This window comes from Opisthocomus hoazin, chromosome 20 (genome assembly GCF_030867145.1).
Source record: "Opisthocomus hoazin isolate bOpiHoa1 chromosome 20, bOpiHoa1.hap1, whole genome shotgun sequence".
NCBI classification, from domain to species: domain Eukaryota; kingdom Metazoa; phylum Chordata; class Aves; order Opisthocomiformes; family Opisthocomidae; genus Opisthocomus; species Opisthocomus hoazin.
This window is the reverse complement of record NC_134433.1, coordinates 14,680,631-14,700,887: the sequence shown is the minus strand read 5'-3', so window position 1 is coordinate 14,700,887 and position 20,257 is coordinate 14,680,631. Positions and strand designations below refer to the sequence as shown.

The 20,257-nt window shown below is 41.8% G+C and overlaps 1 protein-coding gene across 8 annotated transcripts in view; it reads left to right on the top strand.

The window, feature by feature from the left end:
• BCAS3 (BCAS3 microtubule associated cell migration factor) overlaps window positions 1-20,257 on the top strand; it is a 365,129-nt gene that overhangs the window by 83,525 nt on the left and 261,347 nt on the right. For all 8 annotated transcript variants that reach the window (XM_075440276.1, XM_075440274.1, XM_075440281.1 and 5 more), the window contains exon 13: window positions 3,751-3,844. In XM_075440276.1, coding sequence (XP_075296391.1) covers window positions 3,751-3,844 — 94 coding nt within the window. The remainder of the gene's footprint in view (window positions 1-3,750; window positions 3,845-20,257) is intronic.

The window sequence follows — 20,257 nt, the reverse complement described above, 5'->3', positions numbered from 1 at the left end:
TTCGTACCACTGTTTTGACTTCCAAGAAAAATTCCCAACTCTGCTCTTTTTAGAGTAAGGAACCATCAACTGGCCGAAAGGAACCAGTTGTACAATGTCAGTATTGATTTAACGTGCCATTCGCTAGCCTACGGACGTCGTCCTCTCCAGCACCTTTGCAGATAGCGTCTTCCACTTCAGCCTTTGCAAGAAGCGCTGTCTAAAATTTGTGAAGTCTGCGTGGTAGAGACCTTGAATATGTCTTCATTACTGTGCAGCTCCGGTCTTCGTCCTCGTCTGCACGAAATCTGTGCTGTTTGATCTATCCACGTTTATATGAACCCTGTTGTACTGAGGCAGTTATATCCGTTTAAAGATCTCCAGTGGAGAAAATCATGTATTCTGGTATAAATATCTGCATAATTTTGTCTTCTTGAAGTTATATACAATGTTGAAGATCATACTGTGATTTTAGAGCTGTGCAAGCTCTGAGCTGGCGTGTGAGCCAGGCTGGTGCTTTGTGGTGGGTTTGGAAGAGATGCTTCCAAGGGGCTGCTTGTTGGTTGATGGTGTAGTTAAGGCAACTGCTCTAATTCCTTTGACATTTTTTTTTTTCTCCCCCTTCCTTTGTAGTGTTGAAATTGTAAAAAGTGATGTATGTTTTCCCCAGCTGTCCACTGCCGAAGTGCAGGGGAAGGACATGACAAACCCTGCAGTACAGCCTGAAGATTTAAATACAAGTTGGTGACTTTAAGAAAAAAGTGCTTCCTTTCTCATCTGTTCCACAAGGATTTATTTTTTTCATGTTGATTTAAAAAAGATTAAGAACATTTTTTCACCTTCATCTCACCTTGCACCAGCAAGCGTGTTTCCATGTGTGTGTCCCGAGCGCGGGGCGGCAGCGACAGACGGTGGGTGTCAGGCAGGGAGGTGGCATGGCATCCGTTCCCCAAGGATTTCCCCATTTTTGAGTAATGAAGGTGTTTGGGGGGAGTGGGGTTTAACTTTTTTTTTTAACCTGGCTGGTGCAGGAGACTGGCATATTTTAGTTTGAGTCTGACGGCGCTGCAGGGGCCAGGCTTGGTGACAGACGAGGGTCCGCAGGATCCACGAGCTGACAGTGGCTGTTCTTTCGTGACCGGACGTCATGCCGATAACACACAAACAGTGCACTCGCCTAACAGCCAAAGGATGGACTGGGTTGCGATATCTGAAATTCAGCTTTTACAGTCAGAAGTGAAGATTTTGAAAAACTGCCTTTAGATTCAACACAAAGGGTATTTTTCCAGGAAGATCATTTTAAAGAGTGATTTGGGAAAAAAAACCCAACTGAACGACCAAAGCCGTTTTAAAGCATGGAGGTAGTTAGCATAGTGTACAAATAATAGATCTGGGCTTTACTGTGTTCTCAAATCGGTATGTCTGAGGTGTTTCACAATTTTTAATGTGGTGAAATTTTTGTTTTGTACTGTTTTTCCAGAGGAAAAACGTTTAAAGGTCGTCTTACCTTCCAGAGTGTTTCTTGGCTGTTAAAGAGGAGTTTTATGTTGCAGGGATGAGAGCGGTGGTGATTTTATCATCAGTTCAAAAAAAACAAACCCAACAAAGCACATGCTGAATTAATCCAGTTTACAGTCTGTAGAAGATGATGCATGTGAAATATGCTATATAACTGGTTTTAGCAGTGATTTAGATACTGTTCATCCCTACACTATTCCAGATTCAATACTTCTGTTTAACAGACTAGATGTTAAAAAAACTTCTGTTTCTTTTGTAAAGCTGGTTTATGATGTTACTTTATCATTATCGTGTATCTTTAATTACAGCGAAATGTTTAGGGTAAGACCAAGTTACCTAGAAGTGGAAGCTGTGCAAAGATGATGTATGGGAGTGATTTAGTGCAGTTGATGTAGGCTGAGCAAGGCACACTGTTTCTTTGCAAAGCTCTTAGGAAGATCTCCAGACCCTTTGGTTAGTGGTTCTGGAATAAGCACGAAATGCTGACAACGGAAAGCAAAACCATAATTGTGCTTATGTGACAGTGCCAAGTAGTTTGAACGTTTAAAGTCAGTCAGGCGCAGGGCTCTTCATCCATATTACGTGACTTCTTTAAACATTTAAAGATGATTTCTCTTTTTGAAGCATAAAAATATCTTCCAATTATTCTGATATCTGTTAGGAATAGGAAGTATTAAAAACCTTTCAGATTATTTTGGAGGCAACAGACAAATTATTCTGAAGTTGAAATGGGGAATTTTGCACTATCTCATGAAGTAGGTGGGTTTTGCTTACCACGGAAACCCTTTTATTAAGTCTTATTCTGACAGATCTTTCTCATTGTTTTACTTAATTTAGTCTTCAGTGCGATGTAACCAGGGAATAAAATACTTTCTCAGCTCCTGCCTGTGTTTTGTCCACACATCTTTTGGTTCTCTTCTATAAATCTGAGCAGATCTTTTACTTTTCATACAGTTAGACGTTGGTAATACTGTGTCATTTTGGAGGTCCTTTTGTATGTCTTCACAGTCAGCTTTAGTTTTGGCTGGCCCCACGTAGCTTTTTTTAACGTAGAACAGCCTTTTGTTTAAAAAACCAGAAGCTCATCCTTTCTCGCTTTCTCCAGAAGGTGTTGCGCAACACAGCTCTCGGTCCAGATATTTCCTTTTCCTCTTCATTTCCCTCCGTTGTGAAAACTCTCTCCTACCTTTGAATTGCTTTTCTGTTCACAAGCAGGTATTTCATGACAGCATGATTTTTTTTTTTTTAGGGGTTTTGATTAACAACCTTTGTGATGCTGCTATTTAATGTCCCTTGAGGCAAGTTCAAGATGGACTTGAATGCTTGTTAGCTGCGTATTTTGTAAGGCAGCTGCTTTCCTACACATGCCTGGGCCTTAGTACTTCCTGCGTCGTTTGGAAATCTGGACACCTCAAGTCCATCACCACGTATTAGCCAGCTGCAAGCTGCAGTGTTCCTACCCATGTAACTGGTGGAAAGCAAACCCGCTTTCTTTGTTTGGGGTTTTGGTCCGTTCTTCCACTCCTTTACCATGTAAACCTTGAATCCTCCCAAAGAAAATACTGATTTCTGTGCTGGTTAAGTATTCCCTTTTCTTTGAAAAACTCTGCGCTACCTCTTCTTCTTTCTGTTATGTGATTTTTGTTACTGTGCAGAGAAAGCCGGTGGTTGCTTACCGTGAAAGAGCTCTGTGTGCTCTCCGGTGCGATGCCACCGCGTCCCCTCACACGAGCCCACCGGCATACGGCTGCTGCCGAGTCCGGTGGCACGCGAGGGGCTGGAGGAGCCGGAGCGCTCCGCTCCCAAATTCAGCCGTGAGAGGCCCTCTCGGTGGCAGACCCGCAGAACGGTCACAAGCCTTGCTTCGGCCAGCGGCGATGGAAGCCATCAGTGTGACTCACTGGTGCTCTGCGCACGGGCTGCCTTTGTAACAAGGTTCTGGGCAGCCATTCATACTTCACATGGCAAAATGGTGATATTGTTCCATTCTGCCTGATTTGAATAGCATAAATCAGGCATCCGGGAAAAAAGTGCACAACCCTTTCTAGTCAACAGTAGGTTGTGTGAGCGTGTCTCGTGGCTCTTTATCTGAAAATATTACAGAAGGTTGCGTTTGGTTCATGTGCAGCTGTATTTCTAATTCATACCACTGTGTGTGTCTTGTAAAACCGTTCCTGTGTCGGTAAGCTGTTATTTTCTCTTGGGTGTGTTTTTCCGTACTAACCTTCCTTGGTCTCTGTCTCTGTGATGCAGGTGCTTGTCAGTGAGGACTCGGACAGCGATGGCATTGTGGCCCACTTCCCTGCACATGAAAAGCCGATTTGCTGCATGGCTTTTAACCCTAGTGGTAAGTGATTTTACTGCTCTGGGGTGGTAGTGGTAAACCAGATGAAGCCAGTAAAATATTGTAGGTAGGTGTTCCATTGCTTTGGAGGAACTGCAGATAGCGTTGTCATTGTGCAAATATCTACTCGCTGCTGCTAGGACTTTTGACCTGCTCTGTTGAGTGTTGAGTGTCTCATACCCTGGTAAATTTGTTTTTTCTGGCAATTTCAAACTTAACTGTTACGCTATGATATATGTGAGAAGATGGAGTCTACCAGTTCAGAGGTAGCAGAAGTACGAAGGAATTCTTTTCTGTTGGGTGTCCTACCTGCCAGGTATCCAGATGTTCTGCTATGCAGGTGACCAGAGGATCAGCTCGTGTATTAAATGGTACTCCTCCATAAATAGGAAAACAAAATGAGTTGTTTCACTGGCACGGTTTTTTTAAAGTAATTTACACTGCTGTTACGTGTGTTGTGATGAAGAATTTGCAATTCTGTCCTTTTTCCTGGGTGAAATCAACTATAACCTGAAAATAATTTTAAGAAACTCCTCAAAAGTACCTATTCCTCTCCTTCCTCTCTGTGCATGAGCAATGATTGTGGGCAGCAGAGATTACTACAGATCTTATCTGTTAATATATCTTATTCATTTCATAATTTGTATGTTGATTACCCTATCTATAGATAGCACAGAAATTGTTGTGGTTGACTGCAGTAGTAGTCAATGGACTGGCCAGCAAATCAACAGCTTCCGCTGGCTTAAATTAATGGTTTCTAAACTGTAGCATGGAGGTCTTGGGGATGGAGTCCCATTTCAAAGAATAAAAGTAAGTGTCTGTCACTTACATTTTCACTTTTACTGACCAGTTGGGTTTATTCTGACATCCCATCTGTTGTGTCAGAGCTCTTCAATGGCAGTGTGCAGCTCACAACATTTTCACTGTGAGTTTCTGACGTGAAAACCCTGTATTCTCCTCCGGCCGAACTTTCTTCCGATACTTAAAAGAATTTATTGTGGAACTCTGTGCACTTAACGGAGAATCAACTATGCCACTTCCAGAACAGTTATATTTTTGCTTTGTACTCTGGTAGGAACGTAATGCCTAGAGTTGAGCAATGGTGATTAAGTGAAGTAAGTACAGCTGCTTCAATTAGAATGCTTTATAGATATTAATTAAATGCCTCCTTAAGATAATTTTTATAATTCTATAAATTTAAGGGAAACAGAATGTTTATGCAAAAGCAAATTAACTTCTTTTTTTTAAATTGAAGGATATGTTTGCATATTATTGGGTTACTTGTGTTATAATCAAGTTTTTTTGGTTTGCTCAGGTACTAAAACTACAATCCCTTGCCTATGATATAGCAGGCTGTTCCCTTGGATCTAACGGTGCAATAAGATACTCAATGGCAAAATGCTTTTTCTAACTGGTGTTATTTTTTACTGATTGCAAACTGTGGGTGTTAGGAGGTACCTCCGGGAGGGATGATTCACAGCAAGGTATTGAATCCTGCCGCCTGCTCGGGGTACAGCAGGATCCCAACAATTGAAAACTATGACCTCAGCTGCCTGCGGCAGGAGAGCAGCACTTCACCCAGCATTCTGTCTGCTTTATTTAACATCAAGGCAGAATTTTGTTTGAAGCCAGTGTTGTAAGTAACATCATCTTAATCCATTATATAGTGGTGTATTGCCAATCAATCTGAGCTCATTACAAAGCAGAACAAAACAAGAGGGGGCTTTTGATACTGGCCTCGTCTGTTGGGTCGTTGTAGAGAAAAACCACTTTTACTCATCATTTCAAGCAGCCCCTGCGATGCTGCACTAGAGCATAGCAACTACAAATTTCTGCTGTAAAGGCAAATAGGGAGCAGTGATCTGTTTCGGTGAACTATTTTATTCTCTATGACTGATCAAATAGCTTGATTTTCGTCATGTCTCGTCCCAGGGGCCCGTGAGCTCCACAGGTGTTCAGGTCTGTGAAAACTTACAGGATTGTGTTTGAAAAAAATCTGAAACAAAGCCACCACTGCCACTGGAAACCACTGAAGGTCAGTGGATGCGGAGGATGGATATATATGACTTTTGTGTAGTAAACCAGTAGAACAGTACCCCAGCCACTTTAAGTTGTGTTTTGAAGGTATCAGTTGCCAGTAAGAGATATTTTTTGGATTTCTGCTGTTTGTTTTCATACTGAACCACTAGCTTGCCAGGGAGAAGGTATATGTGATAAGATAGCAGTATCGAATTTACAGGTATCATTGTGAGAGTAGCTCCTGGGAAGGGGTAATACAGTGCTTCGTTGTAGGATTATCAGAAAACAATCCAGTGGGAAGGAGAGAGGCTCGCTAATGTCAGTAAATGGCAGTCATATTTTTCCTTAACCTTTCTTTTGAAACCAGGAAGAAATCCTTTCCTGCACTTAGGGTCCAAGATAAGTTATTGTGGGCCTGGCTGAAAGGCCATTGCAAACCATGGCAGGGCTCTCGCTGATGGGGAGGGTGTCTTTTTGGTTTTTTTTTTTGTTTGTTTGCTTTGGTTTTGAGGCTATGGGGGGTTGTGTTGTCCTCCCAGCAAGGTAAATAATCTATGTGGAGTTCTGAGTTGGGCTCACTGGCAAGGAGAGCTCGCTGGACACGCAGCGCATTACATGAGCTGCGTTACAAGGCAAAGTCACGACAGAAGAAGCAGGGGTGTTTCTGCAGGGCATTTCCTTATGCAGTGTAGACATTTCTGTAGTGACTTTTGCTGGCATTAGAGCTACCTTTTGTTCAAATGCAAGGCAAATCTATTCAATTCTTTTTCTTTTCCGTTTTTGAGGTATTCGAAGGAAGAATGAACTTGGCATACAGTTAGCTTTTTTGTGTTAGATCTATGGCTATTCTGAGAGTCTGGTTGAATAATAAATTAACAAACTTGAATTATCATTTCTGAGTATACTTAGGATACTTAGGGGGCACCGTAGTTGGTTTTTTTGTGTTTTTTTTTTTATGCTGCCTAGCGTGTCCCTGTGTAGCTCTTCCAGACCCTTATGTTAATAAAACTTGCTTCCGATTCAGATGATTTTAGGGAGACTGTAAAACTCTCGGTCTAAGACATATAGCAAATCATGTTTAACATTAGAAAGGGGGGGAAAAAAAACCACCACACCATAAAAGAGAAAAACTGCAGTTCCCGGTAGTTTAGGTTTTCTCTCTGTTTTTTCCTGTGTACATCAGATTTTGGCTTTTAAAAAAATAAGTTGTGATGGTTTACTGTGGGGAGTGGGTTGATGGTGGGGGGCGGAGGGTTTGTAATACAGCTGAGAACTCGTGGCCAGGCATCTCATCCACAAACTCCCTTAGGCCTGTGAAATTTCTAAAAGCTGGGTCCCTGCGCGTATTGTTATTGCCTGTCTGCTTAATATTGTTCATTTTAATAGGTAAGATAGCTCAGTAAAAGTGAGAAAGAACTGGACCTCCTTTGCCGTTTGTTGCCCATTGACTCTTTGGGAAACAGGCGTGAAATGCTAACCGGGTCCTTATTCTAGTGGTAAAAATAAAAGTTATGGTGTGAGGCTCCTTAACCCGTGCTCTTGGCCGGTTGTGCTGGCAGCTCTGGGGAGGGTGTTTCTGCTGGCCGGTGGGCACGCTTCCCATACAGCGTTCTTCTGGTTTTGGAAGTGTGCTTAATAAATCTGGTTCCAAGTTTCAAGTTCAGGTGACTTGGCACTGTTACTTGTTTTCTTTTTCCTTTTTTAATTGCTAGAATATGAGTGTTTGACGGATCCTTTTCTTCCGTAGGAAACTGACACAGTTTTTCTGTGCACTTTATGTGTCAAAACCGTGATCTATTTATCTAGTGCTGTAAGTGCGAGCGGTTGCTTTTGTGACTTACATGAAGATGAGGTCCCTCTTCTGAAGCGCTCGTGTTTTGAGGTTTTTTTTAGACATCCATCCAATATTGCATAAATTAAATGAATGTTATGGTAATAATTTAGCATTGCCAAGTGCCATGGAAGAGAAGCTGTATACTAACAGCAAATAGGGAATGGATTTTGCAGTATATTCACTTCACAAGTATTGCATACACATGGTATGTATTTATTTTTTTACCGCAACCCCTTCCCATGCAGCGAGGCTTGCACCGCGGTGGGTGGCAAGGAGATGTGCGTGTACGCCGGGAGCGGTGGGCCCCGCTGCAGGTGATGCCCAGAAGCGGGCCCCTGCCAGCCGATGAATTCCGGCAGCGGCCGGCCAGCCGGCTGGGTTTTGCGGGGAGCTGCGGCCGCTGGCTGGGCGCTGCGGGTACGCAGAGCTTTGGAATGGCGGGCACTGGACGTCTCTTCATTCCAGCACAGTTTCACACTTGATTGGGAGAAGAAGAATATTTCTTCCACCGGACTGGGAAGGATCCACGTCTAAGAAGAAAGGCGCATCTCGTAGGCACGCGGGCACCGCTGCGAGGGGAGGGAGCTGCGTGCGGGGCGTCTTCCGCTCCCGCCGGAACCCGCGTCCCGTCGGCAGGGCAAAGCCGCTGCTGCAGGCGGAGTTCAGAGCACCGTGTCCGCTCCTGCGTTGCTGAGCAAAGGCGGGCGGCTTCTAACGTTTAGGAAGACTTTAAGCCTTTTATTAAAACTTTTCAAGATGAGAATAAATAATAGAAGGAAGTGAAATAATATTAATAGACTGGGGACTTTATTAATGTACCTCTGGAATGTATATTGATATAGTGGAAACAAGAGGCTTATACTTACAAAGATACTCTAAGAACAGTTACTTTAATTCGCTTATTAAATGGAAATCACATTAAGCTTTTGTGTGGATGCTTCTACTTAGCCTTAACATTGGCTTGATTTATTTTTAGCTTCAGTATTCAGTTTTGGATTAATTGAAGGCCAGCTTACTGTGGGCAGAGTGTCCAGACAAAAATTTAGTCTTGTTTACTAGTTCACATTAGCTAATTTAGATAACTTTTCAGACTGCTCTGAAGCCTATGCAACATATTTTTCCTGGTTATATTTTTTTCTGAAGAAAACCTTGATACCTTCAGACTGGGTCCAGGAACAAGACCTGTCTTTTAGGATTACCGTCAATACACCTTGGCCACGCAAAAATACTGTGGGATGTTGTTAGCTGAACTGAGCTGCAGATAACGTCACCTGCCTGATTTCCTTTTTCCGATGAACACGTCTGCTCTGTGGCGGTGGCTTACAGGACAGCACAGTCTTCCACCATGTCTTGGAAAGGTGATTTGGCCTTTTCCATGCTATAGATGGAAGATATTTAGAAATGGCAGTTGTGTACAGCCAGTAACAATTTTCTCTTATGTAATGTAAAGCAGCAGTGCTGACACTGCATTTATTGTGGTTGAATTTTTACCATAATTAAAATGTTGCCAGGATAAAAAAAGTTTGGTAAATATTTTCTTGGTTAGTAGGATGTTTTTCTGTCAATGCAACATCATGCAAGAATTTGTCTTTAGGAGGCTTTAAACTTTTATATATATATGACATTCACATATAATATATTTTTTATATATGTATTTATATGTTTATCTAATTAAAACCCCAGGTACGAATCATTTGCAGAATGTCCTGGTCATTACAGTATCGCAGCAGAATCCTGTCTGCTACGTGATGTACGTCGACGAGAGCTCATTGTGTAAACTCTGGATGAAGGTGCCCTGGACTGAATTTTGAAAGTTCACAAAAGGAAGGAATGCACCATAGGAGGTTACTTAATTAAAGATGTTTACAGAAAACCCCTCCGAGCTTTCAGCGTGTTGATGATGGTCTGCCAGGAACTGGAAGTGTATGCAGGGTCTGAACTGGGGAGAGGGAAGGGCGCGGATTAGATGTTCCCAATTAGCATCAGTTGCTCAGTGGTAAACTGGATTAGTCTAAACCAGGGAGTGTCTAGGCTGGAGGAACCGTACAAACATCCTCATTTTTCATTATGTTGTATTAGAGGCTGTGAGGAAAAAAAGGAGGAAAAAACCTCACCAATTCTGCTGTCAGCCGTAGTCCGTTAAAATTAATTCACTTTGTTCCCTCTGCCATCGTGGACGCAGAGAGGATTCCTGGTCCCTGTTGTTCGAGGCAAGAAAGGCGCTGGGCTGCGCAGACGTCTGGCGTGAGCTGGTGCGGCGGTGTCTGTGCCTGGCTTCGTTCGAGTGCTTTGCTTTAGTGCTGTTCCTTTGAATACCGCTCCAAAGTTTTATTTTCATGTCAGGTCTGGGGACTTGAGCAGAGCTGTGGATGCAAAGATCCTGAGCTGGGATGGTACTGAGAGTTAAGGCTGCGGTGGGATTTGGGAGGCATTAGGTCTGCTCCCCTTTTTTTTTAATTTTTTATTTTGGTAAGACATTTCAGTATAGATCTCTACGGGTATATGTTATTTGGAGGAAGTTCAATTTCCACATGTTTAAAAGAAATGATCATTGGTTTTTATTTTTTAAAAAATGAAAATATGCCGTCAACATGTAAAGGAAACAAAGTCTTTTGTTTTGGAGGGTGTGAGGTGCTATTGCTCACCTCTCCACATACCAAGCCTGGAAACTCAGACGGGGAGGGTCTTTACAGATTTGAAAAACACACCAATGAATTTTATTTTGCAAAAAATGTAGTAATCTGTATTTTCCTCCATCCTCAAGGAATATATTCCGAAATAAATTGGAAATTCTGGCTTTCTTACGCTCCTAATTTTTAATCATCTGATTCTTTATTTGTATCTACAGTTTGAAAAGGATGTGGCCTCTTTGTCTTTTTTAAATGGATTTCTGTTAAGTACGTTCAGGTTCCTGATTCTCTGCCTAGTTAGTATTTGTAATGCTATGCATTCTGGAAAAGTATTTTCATTTATTGTTATAAAGACCTATAAAAAAAAATACTTTTGGTTTTATGTGCCAGTAAGTTTTGTGAAGTCCATGGAATAGCATAAGCTCCTCTGTATCTGGTTCTTTCATGTGATTTGGTAACGCGCAGCTTCTGAAACATGACTCCCCTGGTCACTGGATGGGTTTAAATGGGCTCGGGGCTGACACACACACAAACATGGATTAGATATACACAAAAAAATTCTGTTGTTCTTGTATGTGAGGAAGATTAGGGAAAAATCATACAAAAGCCATCCATTGCTAGTACGCGTTCTGGTGAGAAGCCCCCAGCAAAGAGTTCGCCATTGTTTGCAGGCCGCATCTCAAAGGAAAAGTTAAAAATACAGTAAAATTTACACGCCGGAATAACACTGCAAAATGAACTGAAAAGAAAACCCTGCTGGGTTGCCTGGCTGGCATGCAGGCTGTGGTGTATGGCTGCTATTCATAGCCGTGGAATTAAAGGATGCCGTTAGAGGCAGTTGTGAAATGGCCGGTCCAACAGCTGCCTTGAGTTTGTTTTTCAATTTCTCCTTCCCTTTCTTGTTTATTAGCTGTGACTCTGAGGTCAGAATTAAAACAAATATTTTAATGGCAGCATTTATGATGTTGGCAGGGAGCGCTAGGGCTTAGGCCAGCGAGCTGGCCAAGGCGGGCTGGGGGGGAGGAGGTGGTCCCTTCCCACCCGGAACGGGGCCGGCTGGTGAGCCGTCACGCGGTGTGATGTCTGTCAATCACGCAGCTGACGAGCACCCTGCAGCCGCTTTTCCGTTCTTTGAGCAAACTGGGCGTGCCGAGAGGAGCTTCCTTTCAGGAGGCCAGAAGGGAGGATCCTGCGAGAGATTTTTCCCATGTTAAAAACTTACAATCACTCTCTTCATTTTGACAGATCTAAGGTAGAAAGGCCTTTATGAACTGTGATAATTAAAACCAACTTGCGTGTAAATTACACACATCTATTCATACTACAGAAACTGTTATAAGTGCTATTAAGAGTAGTTTTAGAGTCTATAGGGCTGTAGTTTTTATTTTAGTAAATTGTCTCCACCGCATTTAAAAGCAAATTGTAGATGTTTTATTTGTGCTGAAGCTGAATATTAGTTGCTAAATACATAGTTGTCCACACTTGTGCAAGTTCCACACAGCCGTAGATAATACAATAAAAACAGAGTCCATAAGGAAGGAAATAAGATCAGTGTTTCAGAAATCAGTTCCAGACAGATAGGTTTTTACCTTGTATTTACCATTTCTATTAGCCAAATTTCATGATATGCTGTAAATTTCCCCTCCACCCTCTAGAAAAACAGAAAATTTTATAGACATGCCAAGCTTAATTAAGTTTTATCAACAGTGAAGCTAAAAGCATAATTTTGAAATTTTAACTTTAAATGTGGAATGTATGTATTTTTAATACATAGACACTTCTTGCTGTATTTCAAAGAAGGTAAAAAGTAAGTTCTTTGGATTTTGAAGGTTACGTAGCTCCAAGGTTTCGTGCAGATGACACAGTGGCAGAAGTCACAGAATTCCTTTTCCCCTTCCTCCTCACCCTGGGGCTTCGGATGATGCCGGGCTGCTCAGCGTGAGGGGAAGCTCTGGGTTCAGCCTCGGAATCCAGCCCGGCTGCTCCTCCGCCCGAGGCACGTGGTACCGACAGGCCTGGGAATAACCAGCCCCCCAGTTTGTAATGCTGTCTGTACCTTTATTAGGTTTTTTAGGCAAAAATATACTGTGTACAGCGGTGTCTTTTGTCTACAAAATGTGGCTCGTGGGGGACAGAATTTTTGAGGTGATTAGCTGAAAAAGGAACTTCTCAGTATTTGTAGTCAACGTTGTAGCTGACACATGGATTCTGTTTATTTGGTATGGTTTAGAGTCATAAAATTGGGATTTTCTAGGATTTATAGAAATATGAAGCACAAAGAGGAATATTCTTTTTTTGGGGGTTAACTTGAGTTATTGATTGGACTCGATTTGACACCACAAATAAATGTGCGTTTTACCCAAAGGCTGCCTTTTCCTAGAGATACCGAAAGAGAAAAGGAAGTTGAACTGTGTATCGAGGTGTGTAACTAATAAATCGCAAGTTTTACTTTCCATGTTTGAGATTTTGATTCCAACAAAACCGGTGAAGCTAGTGATGCAATCAAATTTTAAAATGAACATAATGTATTTTGCGATTGTAAAGCTTCTGGTTGTTGGCTAAGAAAGCTGATTTCTAGGTAAGGAGATTGTTGTCACCGATACCTAGATGTTTTCCGACCCTAGTTTTTAGCTAATAAATGTGTGACCAAACTTTGCTGGTTTCTTTTCATGTGTGGGAGAATTATTTTATAATCAATTGTAGGTATTCCAATTAAAACCAAAATTTACTGTATGTCAAAATTAGTGCTCGTTGCACAGGTTAATTGTGGTTTTTTTGGCAAGCTTCTGGTGTGATATATGGCCGACGGCTGTGGTTTGTAGGTTAAATTTTAGACGGTTGGTGACAGTTTTAATGAACACTTTAAAGTCATATTCATTTTATTGTCTCTAACATAATTTCGTTCTGTGCAGTTCGCTAGTTAATGGATAGTCTGTTCATTTATCCAGCGCATGGGTCAGTAAGTTTTTCTCCTCTCCCTGTAGCGGGGAGGGAGGGCCAGGTCCTCTCTTGCTGCAGAGCAGGGGCTGGTTCGTCTCAGTCGCCGTCCCTGCCGGGTGCGCGGGGGGATCGCGGTCACAGCGGCAGCCCCCAGTGAAGGAACGTGGGCAGGCGGCATGTGCTGCCTGTGCCGTGTGTGCTGCATGGGCTGTATGTGTGTGCCTTCCCTCTCAGGCAACACGAGATTTTATTTTATTTTATTTTATTTTATTTTATTTTATTTTATTTTATTTTATTTTATTTTTATTTTATTTTATTTTTATTTTATTTTTATTTTATTTTATTTTTATTTTTATTTTATTTTATTTTTATTTTATTTTTATTTTCATTTTATTTTATTTTTTTTATCTTTTTATTTTATTTTTATTTTATTTTATTTAACAATAACAGCTTCATAAGACAGAAGGGAAGTTACAGCCTGCTTGTGTTTGACGCTGGTCTGTGCCTGGGCCCACGCTGCAGAAGGAGAATTTCTGATGAAAATGAGTTAGCAGTGCCATTTGGTGCCTGTAGCCATTACCATGTACGTTCCAGCGGCGTAACTTGTCTCGGTCAGGGCTGTGGTGGAGTCGGCGGCGGCGAGGCAAGGCGAGAAAGGGCAGTGTAAACCTGAGCAATCTCCGCGCGTTCTGGCTGCGGGATTCGCGCAGCGGTTCTGTACGCGGGTGTCGGAGTGGGTAACCTCGGTGTCTGAAAGAAAATCCCCCGCCTCCAGCTGAACTCTGGTAGCACTTCTCCAGCAGCGCTGGGTTTCTGCCCGGTTGCCGAGACAGGTACTCCTCAGCCCTTCGAGAAACCTGAGGCCATTACTTTTGGTTCTTAAAGCTGGCACCGTTCCTTACGAACATTTCGAGGGATGCCAGCTGCCCACTGTGGCAACTGATCGCACGGCTGCGTTTCCTTGGAGTTTGTGTATTCTTCTGTGCCGTTGGACTGGAATAGTCATACCTGAGGGAAGAACAACTTCTGGCTTATCCTGAGCGATAGAACCGGGCTATCCTTTGCTGAAGACAACGTGTATAAATCAGACCTTCACAGGACTATCAAACTTATAGGTTGTTCTTAACCTTTACACGGAAGGGTACTTTGCAAGCTTCGTGCTGGTCACTATAATGCTCTTTGTGACCAAAGTTTTAAGGATGCATTTGTGTGAAGAAGTGGAACATGAAGACACGTATAGATATCATTTTCACAGTTTATAGATAAAGCGTGGAGAAGTTAGTCCTAAATTTCAGATACGTCCACTAATTCTGAAAGTCTGAATATTCAGATATTGAGTTTGATTTTAAAGGATGCTAGGATATCTACTACTGTCCTGTCCATATTCAAGGTGATCTGCAGTGCTCTTCTTCCTCTGTAGTTCCACTCTCTGTAGAAGCCTCGAGTTGTGCAGGCTGAGGCAGGGAGTACTTTTGGCAGTTAGGTTGAGCTACCCGAGGCAGGCGGAATGGGAAATTGTACTTGGGTCTTAATTCCTCGTTCACCTGCGGTGACTGGTGAGATCTGAGCTGGCCGTGGCTCCCGTTCTGCACGCGGGGTTTCTAGGGCCAGTGCTGCCAGGGCGGCCGTGCGGGTGCACAGCCCGGTTCCTGTCTCTCCTCTGTGGGGTATTTGGCACAGCCTTTGACATGAATTCCTGCAAAAAGTCATAGTTGCATAGTAACTGTAATAGTACAAGCCAGTAACTTATTACGTGCCTGCAGGACCTCCCAGTTTCAGATTCTTGCTTTTGCTGTTGATCTGGGACTAGCCAATTTGGACTGGGACGATAGCGTTAGACACTGCTGATGAGCAGCAGAGCTTTCGTGTCTCTCTTATCGACAGAAAATCCAGTCGGTGGCTGTGGGTAGCCAGGAAGGATGAGAATTATCCTGTGTTTGAATTTTTTTTAGAGGTTGTGCTTCAGTTGCCAGTTTGTTAAGGCAAATAACTAGATTTACAGCCTCTGAAAGGGACATTTTGTTACAAAAGGTTAGTGCTGCTCTTCTCTTCAGACAGCGTTTTTCAAGAAAAGCTTTTCTCTACATGCCTTAAAGATATTCATGGAATTGTTTGCCAGCTACAAGATTCTGTCATGGTTTCTTAGCTTTTCAGGGGGAGCAAAAGGTGCAATATTTTTAGGTACAAGCGCTTAAAAACAAACTGAAAAAGCTATAATTAAAACATTCCTGTAGCTTTAGCCAAGTGCACCTTCAATTTGGCGGTAGCACCAACTTTTAAATTGGTGGGGTCAGGGAGGTACCTTCTAATATGCATAATTAATATGTGTTATAGACGTATGTCGAGTAGAGAAGTGTAAATTCATACAGCTACCTTGCACGTTCAGAATGGGCTGCGTCCTTGGACCAACTTAGCTTCTACATAAGACAGGGAAGATCGAGGATGTAAGACTTGATCCTTACGGCGTTAAGCGCAAGGTCGTAAGAAAGATTCCAAAGAAATAGGTTTAGAGAGGAGGAAAGGATCTCTCAGTGAACAAGAAGTGGGAGACTTTTCAAGCTGTGGTCGTTGACGGAATGAACAGTGGCATAATTCCAGTAGCGCAGGGGCGAGGGGATAGGAGAGAAGTTTGCAAACAGCATAGAAGAGCAGAAATCAGAGCTACGGGTATGGCTTCAATCCGGTTTGTTAGAAGGGCAGAGGTTAAAAAGAAGGGTATGTTGAAAATGAACTGTAAAACTTCAAACTTTTAACATTAGGGATTGAAAGCGAGTTGTAGGAGAAGTGAAGGGTTGAGAAGCTGTCACTGACTGAAGGTCAGGCGGTAACTCCGTGCCAGAGAATATTGCATAGGATCCCTGGTGCTTAATCCACTGCTGAAACCAGTCAGTGGCATGTCAAATCCAGTTCACTTTTGTACTTTGATTTTGTTCTTTGGTTTATGGTAATTTTAATGTCAAAGAGAGAAACTTTTCAAAGAAGATACTCAATTAGTAAATAGCTAAAAAATGGTGCTCTTTTAGAGATATCTGGGTTTTTTTCTTTTAAATGTGGCAAATAAATTATCTGCTTTCCAGAAGTGTTACTCCTGCCAGCTTAGCAGCTGAGACCTGTGAAGTGCAACACATCTAAAATTTTAAATAATTACGCTTCCTTGGCTCCAAAAGAGCTTTTCCATCCATTAAGAACAAGAAAATTAATGTTGGACCAGCAGTAAAACAGATTAAACTGTATACCCCTTTGGATGCCTGACTGCACCTTTAACGGACCTGAAATTCCTCTGATTATTTAAATGTTCTATATTGAAATGCGATGGTGGCCTTGAGTTAATAGTTAAAGAGGTTTAAATTGGAATGTCTCTGCAGAAGTTATTCCCATTGATCAGAGCAGGTGGGCAGAAAAATACCTGCTTTAATTGTAGGGAAGCACTGATAGTGCCTTGCAGATTAACAGTTTTCTTTCTGTTTTTCCTACTTAGGGTGTACAATCAGTCTTTTATTAAACATGTGGATTAGTTAAGGTTTGGCGGTGTCTTTTGTAACGGCGAGGGCTGTATAAGCGAACTTCTTGCAGCACAGACATGACTGCAGCCAGCAGCTCGGCTGTGCTCGGACTGCTGCAGCGGCTGCAGCTTTCTGCTGGAGTTTGCAAGAGAAATCTCGTTCTGGAACATCGCCCTCCTGGATGTGCTGTCTAGAGTAAAATGAGCTGGAATTATTTAGTGATAGAATAATTATTTGCTTTTTCTCTGTTTATTTTGACTTTTGTTTTTCAACTTGAATTGTTGCCTTTGAAGACAAATGTATTAAAAACAATGTAATGGCGTCACATTCGATGAATTGCAGTTACAGAGATTGTGTCTCTAGACCCTGTATGCCGGGCCAGAAGGTGAGGATTAATTCATGATGGGTAGCTTGCTACCATTGCTTTATGGTTTGTTTATGAGGGAAGAGTGTCAGCAGTGGAATGTTTTGGCGTTGAAAGTGTAACCCTAGTCTGTTTTAACATGAAATATGCTTTGAATGATGGCAAAAAAAATGTCTCCTCATCATGATTAGCCAGGTTGACATCAAGGAGAATGCCCTCTTGATTAAATGGTTTCAGTGCTGTTGTCTTCTGTACATTTTATTTCCCTTTGTGTACGTTCTTCTTTTTTTTTTCTTAAATGCCTCCCTGCGGGAAACTAATTTTCATTTTATAGAGATACTCGCCTTATTCTAGAGCATTTCCTACCTGAAGGTGGAAGACTTTAGGATATACTGAAAATTCAGGAAATTCTTGATCATTTAAATTCTCTGGTAAATAATTACTACACTTCAGATAGCTATGATTTAAATAAAAATATTGTTTAAAAACAATCTTAAATAAAATCACCCTTTATTCGCGGTGAATTTAACCCTGGACACACCCTGAACAGGATCTTGAATCTGAGGAGAAATGGATATGAAGTCGTGTCATCGGTGCTATACAACATCGTGTCGTTTGGGCAGGAGAAATGTATTTAAAAGAGGGCCAGTATGGTGATTTGCAGTGATTTAATTCTCCTATTTTTAGATTTCAGAAATAGATGATTATCAATAGCTTAAATCCATTGCTACTTAACTTTTTAGAAAACTTCCAGATTCATATTTCAGCTAATCGAAGCGTTTAACCTATTATCTCCAAAGAAATTCATCCCCAGATCAGGATGAAGCAGTGGTCAGTGGCAGAGGTTGCTGGCAGGTTTCGAAGAAGCCCGTTTCCTCTTCGGAGGATCTGAGGTTTGAGGAGGGGGGGGAAGATACGAGGTTTCTGTATCATCATCCAATTGGTGTCTTCGTGCAAAGAAGATACTGTACTGCTGGAGAAGTGCGATTAAATCCTTGTGCTTCATTGCCCGCCTTCGCTGCAGACAGAACTCGCACACAAATAATTTATTTCCTTCTATGCACCATTTATAAGCTTTTTTTCATTACTACCAAAAAGTCTTGCTCTGAGGCCTTGAGGAGGATGGTTTCAGGCCTCCTGTCTTCTTCAGTATGTCCTGTTTCCATAATTTTTCTACCAGTTTCAGTAATTTTTGTAGTGTGCTATTCCTTGCTTTTGAGAGAAAGGGAGTATGAAGGTCTTAGCTTCTTTAAGCATTAAAAATGTACAGTCATCCTAATCTAACAATATTTTCAAAAAGGCTCTTTAGTCACCTTTTTGCAATCACTTGTTGTAGAAATTTTAGTCACTTTTTAATAGAAATTTTACATTTCAATAACGCTTTTCAAATTTGCAGATACATAAGGTGAATTTTAATGTAATACTGAATATACTGAAGAAGGCTGTGGGCACACTTGTAAATAATGATTTGTTTGGGTATCACTATTGCTGAATATGCTCTGTTTTGTTGTGTGATAGACTCATTAATTCTAAAATGTGTTAAAATTATCAAGCCAGTCATTTAGCACAGCAGGCATTGTTAACGAGTTGTTAACTTCCTTTCAGATTAAAGATGCACGACTGTATAAAAAGGGTCAAATTTTTTCCCATCTCCAAGTTAGCAGCAAAAGCTTCAGTGCAGTTGGGATTTTACCCTCTCGCTGTAACATTTCCTTTATTGTTATTCCAATGAAAAGAGAAAAAACACAAGAATATGTTTCAGCAATAAATAAATGTTTACTGCGATCTCTGCAGCTCACAAACCCCCAAGCCCCCGCGTAAGGGTTGTGGCTGTGGATTTGTCTCCCTTTTCGAGGAATTACAAGGAGGGTTAAAAGAAAGAGAGTCTGTTCCCTTTGATCTTTTACCCGCATTTACTCAGCTGGCCTCAGTGAGCGTCCTTTACTTTCGGGAGGGAGGGACGCGTCCTGAGAAAGATTTTGTATTTATTTGGCCATCAGCTGTAGTCAGTTAGTGTTTGAAACTGGTGAGTAGTTTTTAGTACAGAAAGCGTATCGCTGAGCCATGGGTTGGACATGGTGAATGGCTGACGGTTTCCACACAGCCACCCCAAGCTCCCAATATTCAGATTAAATATCTGACTGTCCTCAGTGTGTTACAGTGTATAGAGATCTCCAGTCATAGGCAATTATTTATTCACAAAATATTTTTTAAATTTTCTTCTCTTTCTTTTGACTTCCTGGGTTTTTTTAAGATTCATTTTTAAGTGTTTTGGATATATTGATGTACTTGTGTTTATTTTTTGGCTAATTTTGTTGTTAAAGTCAGGTTTCCCTTATTCAGTTGCTTTTTTGAGACCAAATTTTGTAACTGTGGCATATGTGTTGCAGTTGGAAGTATACGTGGGCTTACTAGCACAAATATTTGGCTATATTTTGACTAGCATCAGCCTCAGAGCGGAGTTAAGTGAGGATAAATAAAGCTGCTGTTCATAGATCGGGTCATATGTTTCATAAAGCCACGGACCATATAAACTTTGTCACATCTTAACTAGGTGCGTACGCGGCAGCTTGGGCGAGAGAGCTGCGGTGGAACGGAGACCCGTGCAGCTGGCACGCGGAGGGTAGGAACGCCGGGCGCAGCGCGTGTGGACGGAACAAGGAAAATCTAAGTTGTTTGTGTTTTTTATCACTGTTGGTGTAAATAGCGTATTTGTGCAGTGGCTGTATAGGTCTCTGTACGGCTGTGCGTGCGTGGAAATGTCAGAGTTGCATTCTTAAATGGAGTAAATGCCTGAATAGGTGTTTCCTTCGTGCAGATGTATGCCTGCGTTCCTGACGCTTGTGCCCTGGGTGTTTTCAAAATGAACCCAGCACAGCTTGAACGTGCTGAGCTCTTCAGCGTGTAATTACTGAATGACATTGTTTGGGGAGGTGGAAAAAACCTTCTGTTACTCTGAAAGATGGCGCTACTTAAAGTGGTGTTACTCAGCAAACTTAAAGCCAAGGTAAAATTGTGTGTACCTCATTTGTATGCATATAATAAAGAGCTATGCAATTAGATAGGTGTTATAAATAGGATGTGGTGGAGATGCTTAGGCTGCTCAGGTTTCCTAGATTTTATAGC